The 16,539-nt window shown below is 41.1% G+C and overlaps 1 protein-coding gene across 34 annotated transcripts in view; it reads left to right on the top strand.

Annotated features, from left to right (window-relative positions):
• The window catches only part of RBFOX2 (RNA binding fox-1 homolog 2), a 171,150-nt gene that overhangs the window by 131,032 nt on the left and 23,579 nt on the right, over positions 1-16,539 (top strand). For all 34 annotated transcript variants that reach the window (XR_012053544.1, XR_005978964.2, XR_005978961.2 and 31 more), the window contains 3 exons: positions 2,787-2,840; positions 11,956-12,048; positions 14,782-14,842. Coding sequence is in view for 28 of the 34 variants with exons in the window: in XM_030263083.4 (XP_030118943.1) it covers positions 2,787-2,840; positions 11,956-12,048; positions 14,782-14,842 (208 nt within the window). In the remaining 6 variants the exon portion in view is untranslated. The remainder of the gene's footprint in view (positions 1-2,786; positions 2,841-11,955; positions 12,049-14,781; positions 14,843-16,539) is intronic.

Here is a 16,539-nt window from a genome sequence, read left to right on the forward strand (position 1 = left end):
CCTTTTCCTCCTTGCCTCTTCAAGGATCCACAACTCCTGGGTAGAAAAGAGATTGGTGCAGTTTGCATGGGTGGATGTAGCCCATTGCAGTAGATGTCAAGCCTATTTGCTGCGACCACAGGCTCTTAATTCTGTCATCTAGGAAATGATGTACCTGCACCATCTCATAGGCAGGGAGGGCCCTGCCTGCTCTTGTACAGCTACGTCAGCCCTCTCGCGTTTGGTGTCACCGCCGGCGTTCTGTCAGCCACGAGAAATTAAATGCACAGGACAGGGTTTCCCGTTGGTGTGGAAGCCCTGCGCAGGAAGCTCAGCCCCGCGGGGCTGCAGGCAGGGCTGGCAGCAATGCCCGAGGATCCAGGCCCAGCCGGGTGCACAGAAAGGGGAGGACGGCACGGTGTAATTGTGCACCAGAAGCCGCACAGTTTGCTCTTCTTCACAATCATTCTGATGAGGTAGAAAATGGCGATTTTTGATGGCTTTGAAGATTCTGAAAATAATTTTGGCATTTGCATTTATCAAGAGCCTGGCTGTTTCATTGTGTGTGGCAAGGCTAGGCAGCTGAGCTGATCTAGCAGGGGACAGATCCTGCTCTTGGGCAGGGTGTGCTGCTTTCCGCTCCCTTTTGCTTCTTCAAGCTGTAATGCTCACTGACCCTTCAAGCCACTTCAGCTCAGTAAATTGTCAGAATCTTTATATGTATTCCTTTTGTTGGCATTGGTTTTTGCAGGGTTGCTGAGCTGTATCAGTTTATCTGCAGGTGAGAATGAAAACTGGGGCCAGCTCTGGAAGGCTGGTGAGACCACACGAGGAAGGACAGAGGAGCAGGGGCAGCCTTTCAGTGGCCACAAGCTGCTGAATTGGTTCAGCCCCAGTCATGTAATGATCCTGAGATAGTCTACCAAGAAAGCAGTCATGACAATCATGACTGATTCCTTTCATGGCAGTACCAAAGCTATATGCAACAAAGACAACAAAAAGCAATCACCAGTTAATCTCCTTTATTGACAAGCCCACACTAAGCGTGGGATAGAAATAGAAAACATATTTTAGCTGTGATTGGCAGAGAAGCGGTCAAAAGAGGAACCAGCATGGATCAACCCTAAGCTGTTGAGATGTGGAGGTTTCAAGGAAGATGCATGTTTACATTAGCATTATTCAAACTTGTGTAAAGTAGAATGTTGTGAATTCAATTGTTCTTGGGATGAATAGAGGATCAAGTATTGTCCTTAAACAATAGAACAGTAAAAACAACATCTGTGAACCAAGATCTCCTTTTTAAGAATGGAGAAGACAAGCAGACAGACACTATAGCTAAAATTGTTGTGCTTTGTTTGCTTGAAGACAGTTGTGGAGTACTTGTTCAAGGGACTCAGCAACTTTTTGTTGATTAACATATTCAGAGCCTTCCCTCAGCCATCATGGCTCTCTGCTGTAAATGTTTCAGGTTTTCAGATCTGGCCACAAGCCTTTCAAGAGGGGCACCCACAAAATGAGTACTATACCCATTTGAATGCAACTGTTAAATTAAAAAAAAAAAAAAAAAAGAATGCTGGGCAAAAGGGAGGGTATCCCAGTACCTAGACCCTGTGTTCATCATCTTTTTTAAGTGTGAAAAAATACTTTATTTTCTTGTTGATCCTTCCTTCATCTACCAAACTTAACTCGAAACCATGTTGATGGAAGCTTTCCTAAGTAATGGGATAGGAAAAACAGATATAGCATTTGTCTGAGTACAGTATGTGAGTATGCACCTCTAGAATGGAGACTGCTCCATATGCACACTCCTAAAAACAACATCTAGACCCATCTTCCTAGGGAGCAGACTTCCAGTTTAGAAACAGAGCATTGACACTTCTGGAGGACAGAGCACTGTGAGCATCTGTTGAAGTGGTGATACTTTTACTTTTAGGCCACTGTTTTGAGTCTGGCTGCTTCAATAAAATATTTTAATACATTCCTAGTGAGGTGAAAGATGTAACCCATACATGGATCCACAGAGGTGGTAAATCTATTTCTGTGCTAAATAGGGAGCTCTTTGGAACCCTTTTCAGTGCAGAGCTCTCCTCTGGGGTCTCCAGGCTGAGGCAGAGGTCAGAATTCTATTACATGTGATAAGGTTGCATAGGTTGTTGACCACCTACTATATGTCACAGGTTGAAGTTAAATGATCTTTTTCTGAAAAACAAACTATGGGGAATTTTCCTATTTTTGTGGTTTCAGATTCTGCTATCAATTCTTTTGAAGGCTTGGAGTTTTGGAAAATAAATGGAAGGAAAGAAGCTTTAGTATTTGAAATCCCTGAGGCTGGGAGTCGTATGTTATTATTCCTTCCAGAGGATCATCACTGTTAAGTTTCTCTTTGTGATAGCCACTTCAGGAGGAAGCTGAAATGTTGAATTATATGTGAGAAATGTTGTTGGATATCTGAGATGAAATCATAGAGCCATGTCTTAGCTGAAACAGTAGAATGAGGGAAAGAAGAATTAATGTTTAGATTAACGGGGAAAAGATGAGCTTCCTCAAATCCCTAAAACTCTTCTGGAGATTGTTTTTCTTCCTTTAGACTTCTGTGAGAAAACCTGGAGTTTGTGACCAAGACGATCTTCATGTCTTAACCCAGGAGAATTGAGTCATGTCGGTGGAATTTTATGCCTTTGCCTGTATGCTAGAAATGGAAATATTCTCACCTATCTTCTTGTACTAAGCCAGCCCCTGCAAAAGGTAGGAAAACTGTACCGCCAAAAATAAATGTTTTTTTTTTCTTTTCCCTTGTCTCTCTGCAGCAATTCGGCAAAATCCTTGATGTAGAGATAATCTTTAATGAGCGTGGCTCGAAGGTAAGTCCTGTTTCTGTACCCGCTTCTCTTGTTTTGATTGCAGAGTAAAAGGCAGTTCATTGCCTAGAGAACATATTCTGTAGAGATCAGCAGGAATTAGAGTGATGGGGGAAGGGAAAAGCTATTCTGGGGACTGTCTCCTGTTCCCTCTGACTTGAGACTCTGAGCATGGTCATTTCTGGGCAGCATGTACAAATGCTCAGAGACACTCCTCTCTGTGGGATCAGGTTCCCCAGCCTTTTGAACAAGCAGGGACTCAGTCAGCTGAGCCTTCATATCAACCCATTCCCATTGCATTGACAATGGCTGCCCTGTGAGGAAGACAGAATAAGGTAAAACAGCTTTGTGTGATGGGAGACTGTAAGAACAAAAGCTAAACTCACCCCCATCCCTGCCATTTTCATTGCATTAAAATACTTCTGTAGAAAAACTGTCATATCTCATATGTGAAAGGAGTTTATATACTCTTTTGCAGACTTACTTGGCACTTCTGAGATACTGACCTTTCATGTCTAAGATATTTGGTGCTTTAATATAAGCATCCTCATTTCACTGCCCCATGTGGACCTCCCCCACAGAATTTGCATTCACACTCCTATTCTCTTCCTATAGATATATTAAGAGGCAAGTTTTGTTGAGGGTTAATGGTAATTTATATCTCTGGAGATGAGATTTCAAATGTTGTTCAGGTCAGCTGCAGAGAGATTCAGTGGTCTCTGTCCTAATTGGCAATTGGTTCTCATCACGTAACCAGTATCACCACAATGACAAATTGCTGTGATTCTCTCTCTGCCCAGGAGGTTCAGCACTGGAATAGCAGGGAGTTTTGCAGGTCAGGAGCGAGGTGCATTGCCAAAGCTCTATGGGGGAAGCTTGCACAGTGCATGTCTATACTCTGCTTGACTTAATCAATGCTAAGATTCCCATTTTCAATTAAAACAAAATTTCCCTCCTTCTCACACACACGTGTGTGCACATGTGTGCATGCACACAAAAGGTTTTGAAGTTGGAATTCAGCTAAGCAGTTTTGGTTTAGAGTCTATGCCTTTTGCTTGGATTTGAGGTCCACAGTTTTTATGTGGCCTCTTTGCTTCAACATATATTCTGGGGTATGTTCACATTGAGAGCCTTCTGCAAATTTCCACCCATGTTGCCCAAGATGCATTCTGAAATTCTTCAGCCCTGTATTATCTGGAAACCAGAAAGCCATTGATCTGTGTACAAAAGACATGAGTTTTAGCCCTTTCCCCCATCCTCTACTTCTGCTTAATACCATAGTTTTCTCTTGTTTTGTTTTATAACAAGACAGTCTGAACAAGTAAATGTCTATGTGGTTTATTTAGAGTTTTACTTCCCTGCATGGTTAAAAACCTATATGCTTTACCAAAACAATTGGCTGTTCTGAATTTGTAAATATTTATTCTGCTCTTTGCAGTTCTTTTGATATTTATAGGCCAAAGCTACCTGTGAATTACTCTAGATTTTAGTAATTATTGTTTGGTTTTGAGAATAGCCTCTGGCCTCTATCAAATCCCTACTTGTTCAGAAATAATTGCAAAAGAAAGAACAAAAATAACTGGCCTGGCAAAATGTTCTTCATATCCCACTGCCTGTGCTTTTCAGAGCAGTGCTTTCCTCTTCACACATGAACTTCACTCTCTCTCTCCCATCCATACAGCCCTGTGTATTAAACACCCACGGCTGCCCTTTCCCTTCTAGGCAACATTGACATTGAAGGCTTCTCCATGAAGACTTGATTTATGACTATGAAAAGTGCCTTCTTGTGCTCTTGCTAAAGCCCAAGGCTTCTGGTTTTCAGTTAAAACAAAAATTATTGCTGAAGAGTTCCTTTATGAATGTTACCCTGAACCCTTAATAAATTTGGGGGAAAAAAAAAGGAGATATGTTCTTCTAGTCTTCATTAACCATGCAGTTTTCTACTGCTTTTTTGTTGTCTTGCAGCAAAAAGCAGTTAAAAAACTGGTAGCCCGTTTTGAGGGATGTCCAGAATTTGAACAGAATGAGAAAACAGCCAAAGAGTTATTTCATGGTATCTTTGCATCCTTCTCACCCAAAATAATTCCTGTTTTAAAAAGAATGCAAGATTCTTCCTGCTTAGCATGAAAATGGGAGGCCCCAGTGTTTGAGTGGGGTGTAGCTGCACGAAGCACCTGGTATTCACATAATAATGGAAAAACAACAGTTTGGTGATCTGATGGTGAAGCAAAGGAAATGGATCTTTCTGGAGGCCACTCACTCACTCTTGGGTTCTTCCTCCACCTTAGGAAAAAAAATCTGAATGCATTTTCCTGCCCTGTGGTTTCCATTCTAATCTAATGATATGAAACCTCTCTCTCTTCTTCTTCTCCTCCTCTCTCTTGGGAATCCGAAAGCAGATGCTCCTGCTGCCTGCCTTGTGCTGTGTTCTCAATGCTCCCTTCCCTTCCCTGGGTTCTTAAGGGTTGTAGTGTTTTGTGTATATGTTTTGTAAATATTTTAAAGGTACAGTGGTAAATCCCAAACTGCCCTGTGTTTGCCCCCACCCAGTGTACAATGGGGTTGAGCAGCGCTTTGTCCCCGCAGAGCTGTGGCAGGAGAACTCTACTGGGATCACTCCAGTGCTGGTCAGTAGGAGGGACTGGAGGAAGTGTTCAGGTAGCATTCCTCATTTTGAATCCACCTGAGATGACCAGGCAGTTTTCTTCGACAGCCTGGGGAAGCTCTATAAAACTGGCTGCATCTTCAGGATCTCTGTGTACTTAAAAGTTTGGTGACCACAGAGAGAGCTGGGTATGTCCATCACAGCCACCTCTCACCTCATGTTCTTTCAGAAATGCTATTTGTTGACTTTCTCTATCACAGCAACATAGGAGGCAGTTAATGAGTTTTGCTGATTCTTCTCTCAGAACAATGTGAATTCTTGTTTTGTAACTCGCTTTCTTCCCAGATTCAGTCTGTTTAGTAGGAATATATGGGCCCTGGTAGACCTCACACTGATTCTGCTTTGCTGTGTGTGAGAAGCAAGATAAAAACTTTAAACATTCCTTGAATTACATTTGTTTTCTTCTTGTTTAATAGAATGACATCAGTCTTCCCTTTATGTGTTTGGCGTTTTTTGCTTGCTTCCAGGAAAGTAGCTGTTTGTTTCATTTATCCTGTTTACCATTACATTTCTAGCTCTAACTGGTATAAGTGCCTTTAAATAGCATTCTGCCTCTGGTTGCAGTTTGCCACGCACTTCACTGAACCGTGAATAAAACACCTCCAGAGGAAGTTGAGAGGATTCCTGCTCCTTTTGTTAGTGGAGATGCATCCTCTAGATGCGTATTTTGCCACTATTGTGCTGAATCGAACAAGTGGACATATTTGCAGAATTAATGCAGTCTGCCTGTGTAATGAGTACCCTGTGGCATTTGTAGAACTGCAGGGGAAGGGAATCCAAGCTCTTTGCTCACCAGCTGTGTACCATGTGGCATTCCAAGATGTGCCCTCGATGACATTCAGAGACCAGGAGTACATAAGCACACAGCAAAATCTTAGCTAAATAGGGAGTGGGTTTTTTTGTTTGTTTGTTTGTTTTGGTTTTTTTTTTTAGTTTTTAAATGGTAAGAGTTCATATTTGTGCAGAGGGGCTCATGGTTTCAGGATGCTGTAAGTTTTATGTCCCTCACTGATTTCCACTTGCGAGACTTAGATCTCCAAGTTCTTGTATAGGACTATAGTGCCTAGAAGTTCTTCATATTTATTTTAAAAATTAGTTGTATAGTGGGTTATGAGAGAAAGTGCATCTGTTGGTGTTTGGATTTATGTAAGTAAACCTATGCTAACAAAAAACTTTTGTGGAAGCTGTGTGGACTTTTAAGTTTGCTGTTGACTGTAGGTTAAGATAAGAATGTGAATAGGTTTTAATAATGGTGCCTTAAAGATTTTAAGTTTGCATGTGTATTTGTTTCTTCTTTAAATTGATTAGGTGCTTTGAATTGAGCCACCCTTGTTCTGGATCTAGTTTCCACTCAGTGGAAAGTCCCTTATTACATAAAATAAATTAATTAGAAGTCTTGTTTTCATTTTAATTCAATTTTTATAATTTTTGTTCAGATTTTATCAGTTGAGCCAGAAATACAATGTTATTAGTATAATGAGGTTTAAAAACAAATTAAGTACTGGTGACCAGCATCACTTTCTCAGGTCATCAGATCCCTTTAGGATGCCAGTGGCATGAAGGAAACATGACCAGTGTCCCTTTATCCTAGTTCAGTGCTTTCATGCCTTGAAGTCTGCAATACTGAACTAAAGAGATCAACTAGTCCGTACACTGAACTGATTTATTTAAACTTGAATTTCAGGCTGAAGTTTATGGTTTCATACTATAAGCTGATGTACTGCTCCTGTGGGAGTGCTTTTCCAGCAGTGCTCATTTCACTGCGTAGGGAGCTGGATCTAGGTGCTAAATTAGCAAGACACTGATGCAGCGGGGAGAGAAATGAGCTTGTCTTCAGCCAGTTCAGCCTGTTGAACTCACAGACCACGTAGTGAGATCCAGGATCAGCTGAAGGGAGGAGGGCGCTGAAGCCGCTGTCCTGAGCTGGCTGGAGCTGCTCTGAAGTCCCGGGTTCTTGCTGCCCAGCAGTGCAGGCTGGGCTCCTGCTCCTCACTGCTGGCCTCTGCCCCCTCTGCTGCTTTACAGCAGGGATTGGCAGTGGAGCAGCTCAAGATGGATTGTGGAAATTATAGAGCTTGAAAATAGCCCTGCATGGTTTTTTGAAGATACATTTACATTTTTTTTCCAGTCAGGTTAATTTCTGCATCTGATCACCAGATTGCACAGGTACACAGACACATGTATGTGCCTTAATGCAAAGTGTGGCATGGGGGCCAGGAGGAGCTGGAAGAGCTGCTGAAATGGTGGCTTGGTTTGCACAGATGTTTTCGCCAACTTGAAGGGTGCATTTCTGTGTATGACTTCAATAATTTGTTTCTGGGTTTTGTGCTGTGTTGCTGTCGGTGCATTCAGTCCTGCTCATCTCAGGTGGATTATAGCTGAAACCCTCCTACTCTTTCCAAATGCCTTTGAAACAGGTAGCCTAAACTGCTGCCTCTTTGGCAATTTTTTTCAGGCTTCTAAAAGTTTAATACAGAAATAAGGGGGGAAAAGAAAAAGAAAAAAACTTGGTTAGAAACAGGCACAGCAGCAGATGACAGCAAGACTGATTGCTGGCTGCGTGCTCCAGTGGTACAAGGCAAAGACGCTGCTGCTGAGGTGACTGGTCTAAACTCCATGACGAACGAAGGGTTAACAATGCATGGATTTCAAGGGGCTCTGTTTAGTTTTCTTTGGTTTTATTTCTTTTTTATTTTACTTTATTTTTGTTGTTGGTTTTTGTTTAATTTCTGTGTTCTGGCCACACCCAGGAGAACCGTCTGGTTTTGATTTCTCCCTTTACGGTTACATGGTAAATTTTCTTTCTCATTCTTCAGAGATGGAAACGTTCAAATACTATATATATATATACATTTATTATTTTTTTTCACTGCTCATCATGTTGCTTGTTATTTATTGCAGAATCTGAGGCCAGACTAAAAGGGTGACAGTTACTCGGTCTCTTCAGGTCCTTTCAATAAACCTTTGGGTAAAAAGGGGTTAGTCTGGTACTGCAAATTTCTCACCACTCCTAAAAATGTTTAGTGGATTTTAGTGTTTGCTGGGTTAAACTTATTTTCTGCATGGGAGAAGTTCGTTGCAGTTGCTGGTGGGGAGGAATTGTTGAAAATTTCAGCCTTGTTATCATAACAACATTATTAAACTCAAACAATGTGTATAATCTAAATTTTAGAAAACCTAAGTATTGTTTTCATCCAGGATCTTCCCTTCCTCTGGCTCCATACCTATTACTATGGAGCAATCCAGTACCAATAACGCTAAGCTAGTAAATATTGGATACTTGCCCCATCTTTTTTTTTCTTGCTTTGTTTCTTATTTTTTTCTTTCAAGGTCAAAACAACCTTGCTGAGGGAAAACTGAAAACTATTTGTTGCTTTTGTATTTAGGTACAAATTAATCCCTATTCTTTACAGGTCATCTGTGAGAAGGAATAAAAAATATATGTATGTTTGTTTTTCTCTCCCACTTCAAAAATGTGTGTGTATATATATCTAATTGCTAGTTTTTAAACTTAGAAATAACAAAAATGTCAAGTGTGGCTCACCTGTTTTTCTTGATGAAAATTTGAATGTCTAAGAGGTGCATTAATATGATAAACCAAGAGGACACAAATACTAACTGCCATAGTCAACTATGTAAAGTATTAATTCAGTATTGACAATAAGTGGTGCTCAACAAAGAGTTGCACAAGCTAAGGGCTGATCTGTCAGTAAAATGTGGTTAATTAGTTATATTGTTCTGAATCAGATGAATTCTGGTTTAATTCATATTGTTAATTATATTAATATAGTCTGCAAGGGGATTGTATGCTACCTTGATTTAACTTAATAAAAATACTGAAAATTCCTACTCTGTTTAAAGATATTTAATGATAATGTAGTTTTTAAAAATCCCATACAGATGTTACTAATTGCAAACAGATGTGAATTAAAATAGTCTTAGTTTGGTTCTAGCCTGCACAGATTAATGTCTAAAGAATTGCTTTCCATCTGCACTCCAGCTTTCAGTTCACATCATCACTGAAGACATAAATTTCGTTTGTTCTCCACAGGCTTGTCTAGAACAAACAGAAATTTTAATGCAAAAAGAGAAGAGGGAAATAGAGATGCCTGTTGCAGTCTGATGCCTCGTCCCCCAACCTTTAAAGAATGTTTTTTCCCCACTTTACAGAACCAGAGGGAAAGGTGTTGCTCTATTTCTCAGGTTTACCTTTCTTGGTAGGGGCTCTTTAAAGCAGGCACAGCACCCTGTTCCTTCATAATCGGCTGTGCTATTACACCCCCTGCACCCCTCTCAGGTCTCTGCAATATATTTGAGAGTTATATGCAGTTGGGCTGTTTTATTAGCCCCTATGTCATGTAGCTCTGATTTTAATTCATTTAAACAGGGAACGTCTATGCTGTTCTGAAAAAGGCATCAGTTTGTTATTTATATAGCTCTTTATTTATAGCTGGAGAAATTAAATTATCTGAAGCTTTAGATTATTGGGTTGGAGCCCAAAGGAGCACTTTTGTTGATCTCAGCATTGCAGTACTGGCTAAACCCCTTTATTATTGCTGTTCAGGGGGAAGGAAAAAAAGTAAACCTTCCACCTCAAAAAAACAGTAACTACCACCCTGCATTTTACAAATTTGTGGCAGTTTTGTGCTGGAAACCTAGCTGTGGATGATGAGGGCCAGCTTGTCACTTAAACAGCTTGGGCTGTTCAAGATCAGTATTGTAGAGACCTTTAAAAAGCACTTGAAGAATAATGGCTTGCTTGTGTCTCATTGCTAACAAAGCTTAGAAATCAAGATGCTATCTGTTTTTTGGGCTGTCCAACCCAAAAATATACTGATCCCAAGGTGCATGAAGGAGGTTGCCTGGCTAGCATGCCCCTTCCCTGACAAGCACAGCTGTAGATCACTCTCATCACCTACTCTTCAGTTAACATTGGGAGGGAGTTTCCATTGCATCAAATATAAGCTTTGTTGTTCTGCTCCTGAGGGTACTTGAGCCAGTGGAGATTACTCTCTGTACATTAAAGCAGTATTTGCTTTATACCAAGCCACAGGAGCCAGTTATTGCTGTTGTGAAAATGTCCTGAAAGCAGAATGCAACAATGCTTTTTGTTTGGGTCCAATCTCTCTAATGGCATGAAAAGTATCTCATCACAGTTGTCTGTATTAAGATGCCATTTGCTCCTAGTTAAAATCCTAATTCATTTTGTCATGTTGGCTCTCTCTTAATGTCAGTGCACTCAGCTCTGTGGAAGGAAGCATGGTCTCTTACCCTGCCCTGTTATACCACTGCATAAGCTGGCGGCTTCATGAGCATGTGTAGGACAGGCATGTGTTGCTGTTTTTTCATGGGTGTGGTAAACCTGAATTTGTCTAACTAAAGTGACATTTTGGCAGGCCTTGAGCCATTGTGGTTGCTCCAAGCAGGGCATGTGGATTTTTCTGGAAATTTTATATTCTAACTAGGCAGAGATCTGTTGTTATCCACAGCGCAGAGGTTGCCATCTCAGAACAAAGCTGAGTAAGATGGGTGGTAGCAGGGAGAGGTAGCGGGGGTCAGCAGTGTGGTACAAAACATGCCTTGACCAATCAGTATATAGGTGTTTAGATTTACAGTCAAACCCACCACAGTACTCAGAGATAAGAGTATTCTGGAACTACAGTATGTGATATTCTAAATCTTCACATTAAATATGCTTATTGTGCCACCTGGAAGCCTTGCTTACTTTCAGGGCCCCATGTATCATTGGGGAAGTTACAGACTTAGGAGTAGGCATGAGCTGTGCCCTGAAGAGCTTACAAGGGATGCTTTACAAAGAGCCCTTCCTTTCAACAGTGTTCTAAGGTAGGTAATTACTACTGTCTCCATTCTACAGGTGGAAAAAGCAAGGTTCAGTGTTTGATTTGCCCAAAGTTTTGCAGAATTCTGGTGCCAGGCATGAACTCAGATTGCTGCTCACTCTCATAGTAGTTTCTCAAGAGAACAAAGTGCTGCTCAGTGTCCATGTCCTGTACTGTGTCTGGGACAGATGGGGGTCCGACAGAATTTTTGTGTTCATTAAGAGGGGAGAAAAGCCCTACTTGGGCTTGCCCAGCTTGCCTATGTCAGTGCAGGGTTTAGTGTTTTTAAACAAAAAAACCAAACCAAAATGAAAAATTGTCTCGAGTAACTTTGTACTTCTTTTTTGGTCTGGCCTCAATTGCTTTTATGTTTTCTTTTTTTTTTTTTAATTACTCTTATTATTCTTATTATTATTACAGTTCCTTTTTTATTGATTTTGATTTCTTTCATTTATGAAACATGCATGAACCAACAATGTGACTCTAGGAGGTTATTGCTGAGTTGTGCTGATGTCGATTTCATACTGTGATATTTTTTCTCTATTTACTTAGAGATCAGTATTTCAATATATAACGATGTGCATGTTTTCCCCCCTTCTCCCGCTGCATGCAGGGATTCGGGTTCGTAACTTTCGAGAATAGTGCTGATGCAGACAGGGCCAGGGAGAAATTACACGGCACCGTGGTAGAGGGCCGTAAAATCGAGGTGCATGTCTTCAGTAATTCAATTTCTTCTTTATATTTATTCTTTTGATTTCTTTTTGTGTCTTGCCTCACTTATTTCACATTTGGATCCCAGTCTCGTGTGTGCGTGTGTGTTTGTGTCTGTGTCCTTCACCTCCCTGCACTGAAATGTATAGAAGTTTACACCCTTTACAGAATATTTTTATTGTTGTTTTGGTTATTTTTTCCTTTTTTTTTCTTCTTTTATTAAGTTTTATTCCCACCCACTTCAAGTTTTTGCCCTTCTGCTGCTGTCTTGATTTTTCCTTTGCTTCAGTTTGTGAGGCTCTGATTTCCTGTTACCAGGCCTGAACAAAACTAACTGAAAAAGTACTGTCCAACTTCTAACTGTGTCCAAAAAAGAAAGCAGGGGGCCAGCCAGTATCCTCTCTTTCCTCTGAGGCCAGTTCTCCTCCATGCAAGTGTGAGATGATGCCTGTGGGAGGGGTGGGGACAGGTGGGGCAGCAGCCCCAAGTGGGCTGTGCTATGTACATCGCTGGTTTCTTGATCTGCCCGTGGTCAAGAACAGGTTTGGTGAAAGCAAATCCTAAAAGTTTGCTAGCTCTCACCACCAGGGAGGAAAGGGTTAATGTTGGCTGGCCATCATGGCCATATGTTGGGCATGTCAGGTGTTGACCAGTTTGGTATTCCACTTTGTTGAAGGCTAACTGGCATCATCCCTCTCTCCTTCTTTCTTTAAAAAAAACAAGCACAAACCAAAAAGTACAAATATTGAAACAAAAAAGCCGCCGTTTTTGAGTAAGATGTCTGCATATTTTGCCTTTTTTTTTTTCTGTTTTGTTTTGTTTTTTTATTTCCCTTTCCGATGGTTTAGCGTTTAGGGCCCTTCACTTGACTCACTCTTTCCATGGTAACTATACACAATGCTGGCGATGGTACGAGTTGGCGGTAAGTGAAACAAAAGTGCTAGAGAAGAAGCTTTTTATTTTTTTTTAATTTTTCTTAAAATTACAAAAAAATTAAGAAAGAAAAAATCCATCTGCCATCTCACATTAACACTACGAAATGTGATTTGACTTGTTGTCCCCACCCACCTCCTTCCCCTTCTCCCCCTTTTATTTTCAATGCTGTTGAGTAATGCCGCCTGGACTTTGGATGTACATATTGTTTTGTAGCAGTCTGAGCTGTTTGATTACTGACTTCATGGTGATTTCCCCTTGCACATCTTACTCAGAGTTACTGAACTCCAGTTTGGCTGGTTTTTATTAATGCACCCATATCCTCTTCTCTCTCTCCTGCCCCTTCTTTCTGCTGCTCTTTCTATCTGAGACCTGTTTGTAGCTGTTACTGTTTTTCTCACTTTTTTTTTTTGCCCCCTCCCCAGTTTATTTCTTTACTAAGTGCAGCTGTTGGTCTCTTTGCTGACTGGTGGTTTCTGATTGGTTCTGGCAATTTTTCCTTTAAGTGCTTGTGTTGCACTTTGCTGTAGCAGCTGATTTCAGGCACTTGCTCCATCTAATGATTGTCTGTGAGACCCTATCCCCTCACTCCTCCCCTCCCCACCCTCTGAATCAATTGTGGTGTGTTTTTTTTCTTTCTTTTTTTTTATCTGTGTGTGTTTAACTGCATGCTCTCAGTCTCATCATTGTTGTTTCCCATTCTTTCTTTTTTAAATGTGTAATGTTTCTATTGTTCTGGGTCTGAAACAGGAGTAAAATGTAGCTCTGGACTCCCCACCCTGTGTACGCCCACCATCCATACATCTCAAGGGCCTGAGGCAGCTTCTATTTTTGTATCCATTTTTTTTCTTCTTCACCCTGGCCTCCATTCCCATTTGGCATGTGTTTTGATGAATTATTGATGATCCATAAAGACTTCACCCTCCTTGCAAGAGCTTTGAGGCTGACACGGGGCTGCAGTAACTTGGCTTCCAAACTAGTCCATCTTTTCTTTATCAGCACCATCTCTGCGGTAACACCCCACTTGCTTGAGCAGTCAAACCACTTGGAGCTGTGCAGAGCTCTGTAAAGAGGGTGGAGGGCACAGTAAACCCAAAAATGATCCAGGTCTGCTGCTATGTATTCTTTCTGTCCCATGAGATTAGTGACAAGGAAAAAAAAATCTGGAAATAGATCTGAAAATGGTGGGTGTAAATCAGTGAATGTAGATCATCTAAACAGTTGGTGATGTTCCAGAGATTTCCTCAGGCCTTGGGAGTTCAAATCTAATGCTGAAGGACTCCAGGCTATCTTTTTCTACCCAAGTGTTCTGCCAGTGACCTGCTGGGCCCCAGTTCCAGCGATGAGCTTGAGAAACAAGTCAGCTTGTGCATCACCTGGTTCAATTCCCCGGCCCTGGGTTGAGAAATTATTCCTGCCTCTCTAAGAGAACCTGGACAAAGCATCTAGGGTTTTGCCCTTTTGATCACTGAGCTGTAAATAATCCCGTGACTAGGGATGGCAGGGTGGTGGAGAATCTGCACTTTACTCTTGTTGGCCTTTTGTTTAATGCATAATTTTAAAATGCCACGTTTAGCTGTAACTTTTATAATTAAATGGCAACTGTTAAAAGTAATTTAAAGATTGCATTCATGTAGAATTAGCTGTTTAATTTTTTTTGGTTTTTTTTTTTTTTTTCTCAAGAGAAATATAGTGTGTATGTGTGTGTGTGTGTGGTATCTGAGAGTTGTTCACCATTTTCCCTAACGATGTGTGCTTCCTTCCCTCTCCTCCCCCTCCCCTTTCTTACTTTTAGGTTAACAATGCCACTGCGAGAGTGATGACCAATAAGAAGATGGTCACACCTTACGCAAATGGTAAGAGAGACTGTTTGTACCAGTGATAAGCTGAAACTTTTGAAGAAAGAGAAAAGGGAAAAACTCATGACCTCTCCTCAGGACCAAAAGGAACCAATAAAACCTCACAGACTCTAATTTGTATCATTATACCATTCAGTATAACCCGAAAGTGTTTGTGGAGGAATACCATTTTCCAGATGGAGAAGTAGGGACAATGCCCCATGTGACTAAGATGGGTGAAGGTGCAAGGACCAGTGTGAGTTGCCTGCCCTGCTCCTGCAAGCTGATTCTGTATGGTGGGATGTGCAGTACTCCTGTGTCTCACTGCCATCACGTAGATACCTAAATATGAATGCAGAAACATAACTTGAGATGCTGAATCTAAGTAATTAACTTAATAACTTAAGATAGCTCAGTTTAGGTTCTATCTATAAAAGTTCAGCTGTCCCCAAGCAACCAACGAAACAGAGCCTTTGCACTACTTGTTTGCTTGCTTTTTGTTTCAGACTGCCTGTGTTCAGTGAATTTTCCAGTGAACTGAAAAGAGAAAGACCAAGTTGTTTGGATAGTGAGGAATCCTGTTTTATTGGGATATCTTGGTGGTTCTCTGTGAAGTCATTTTACTTCATAGACATATATAGCATAAAAAGTCATTCTTTCAGCAGAACTGAATGCTGCTTTGATAAAGAGTTTGAATCAGAGTCTTTGCCCTGAAATGAGCAGCAAAGTTCTTTTTGGTGTGAAAATGTTCCCAAACAGTTTCATCAAGGCAGGAAGCTGCATACAGGTAGTAGCTGGTGTGACAATCTGTTTTGATTATAAAGTAAGACTCCAAACTCAGAAGATAAAATTTTTTATGTTGCTCTGCTGCTGACTTACTGAGTGGTCCCTTGCAGGTAAATCTTACCTTGGGTGCAGGGCTGGGTGGGGAAACAGTGCCAAGCAAAAGGCTTGAGATTCTGGGTCTCACAGTACCTTGGAGGACCTAGGAGATTTTGTAGCAAAAAGCAGTGCATCCATGGTATATTGTCCTGGAAACAAGGGCATAAATGTCATGCATGTGACTGTTTGGTAATGAAACTTAGCTTACTTGTGAAAGTGATAACTTTTACAAGAATATTTTGCTTTTACAGCCAGCAATTTAAAGCCAGCTTTAAAGTTATGCAAAGAGATTTAGCATTAGACCAGGCTTAAGGCACATACTGGCAAGTATGGTTGTACAACTGTTACTAAATTTAAGAGTTGACAGTCCTCTTGTTGCCACCACTGGAGTATTTTGCCATCAGGGTGAGCAGTGCAGCAGCAGTATGCCTGTACTTGCAGAGGGAGCCTGCACTGCATCTGTCACTGATACTCTGCCAGCAGGTGAAGGGGTGGTGTTGATGGGCTGCAGTTCGCAGAGTTGTTCATAAGGCTTCTAGAGTGGTTTAGAGGTGTTAAAAGTTCAGCAAGTGCACCAGGGCTCCAAGCCAGAGGAAGTGTATAGATTTATTTAAATAAAAATGCCTCTGTGTTTGCTAGCTGAACAGTTGAGATCTTTCCTGAAAGAAATGCTTTGTGAAAGCCAGCCCAGATCACATTGTTAGTTTTATATCTCTTTTCTCCCCCATTAGAGAGATGGAGGGGGAAAAGACAGATAGGTTTCTAGATGTGACTGGAAATATGTACCAACTCATACCCATGCTTCTTTAAGCCCTATTCTCTTGTAGGTTTTA

The sequence above is a fragment of the Taeniopygia guttata genome, chromosome 1A (assembly GCF_048771995.1).
Source record: "Taeniopygia guttata chromosome 1A, bTaeGut7.mat, whole genome shotgun sequence".
Lineage (NCBI taxonomy): Eukaryota > Metazoa > Chordata > Aves > Passeriformes > Estrildidae > Taeniopygia > Taeniopygia guttata.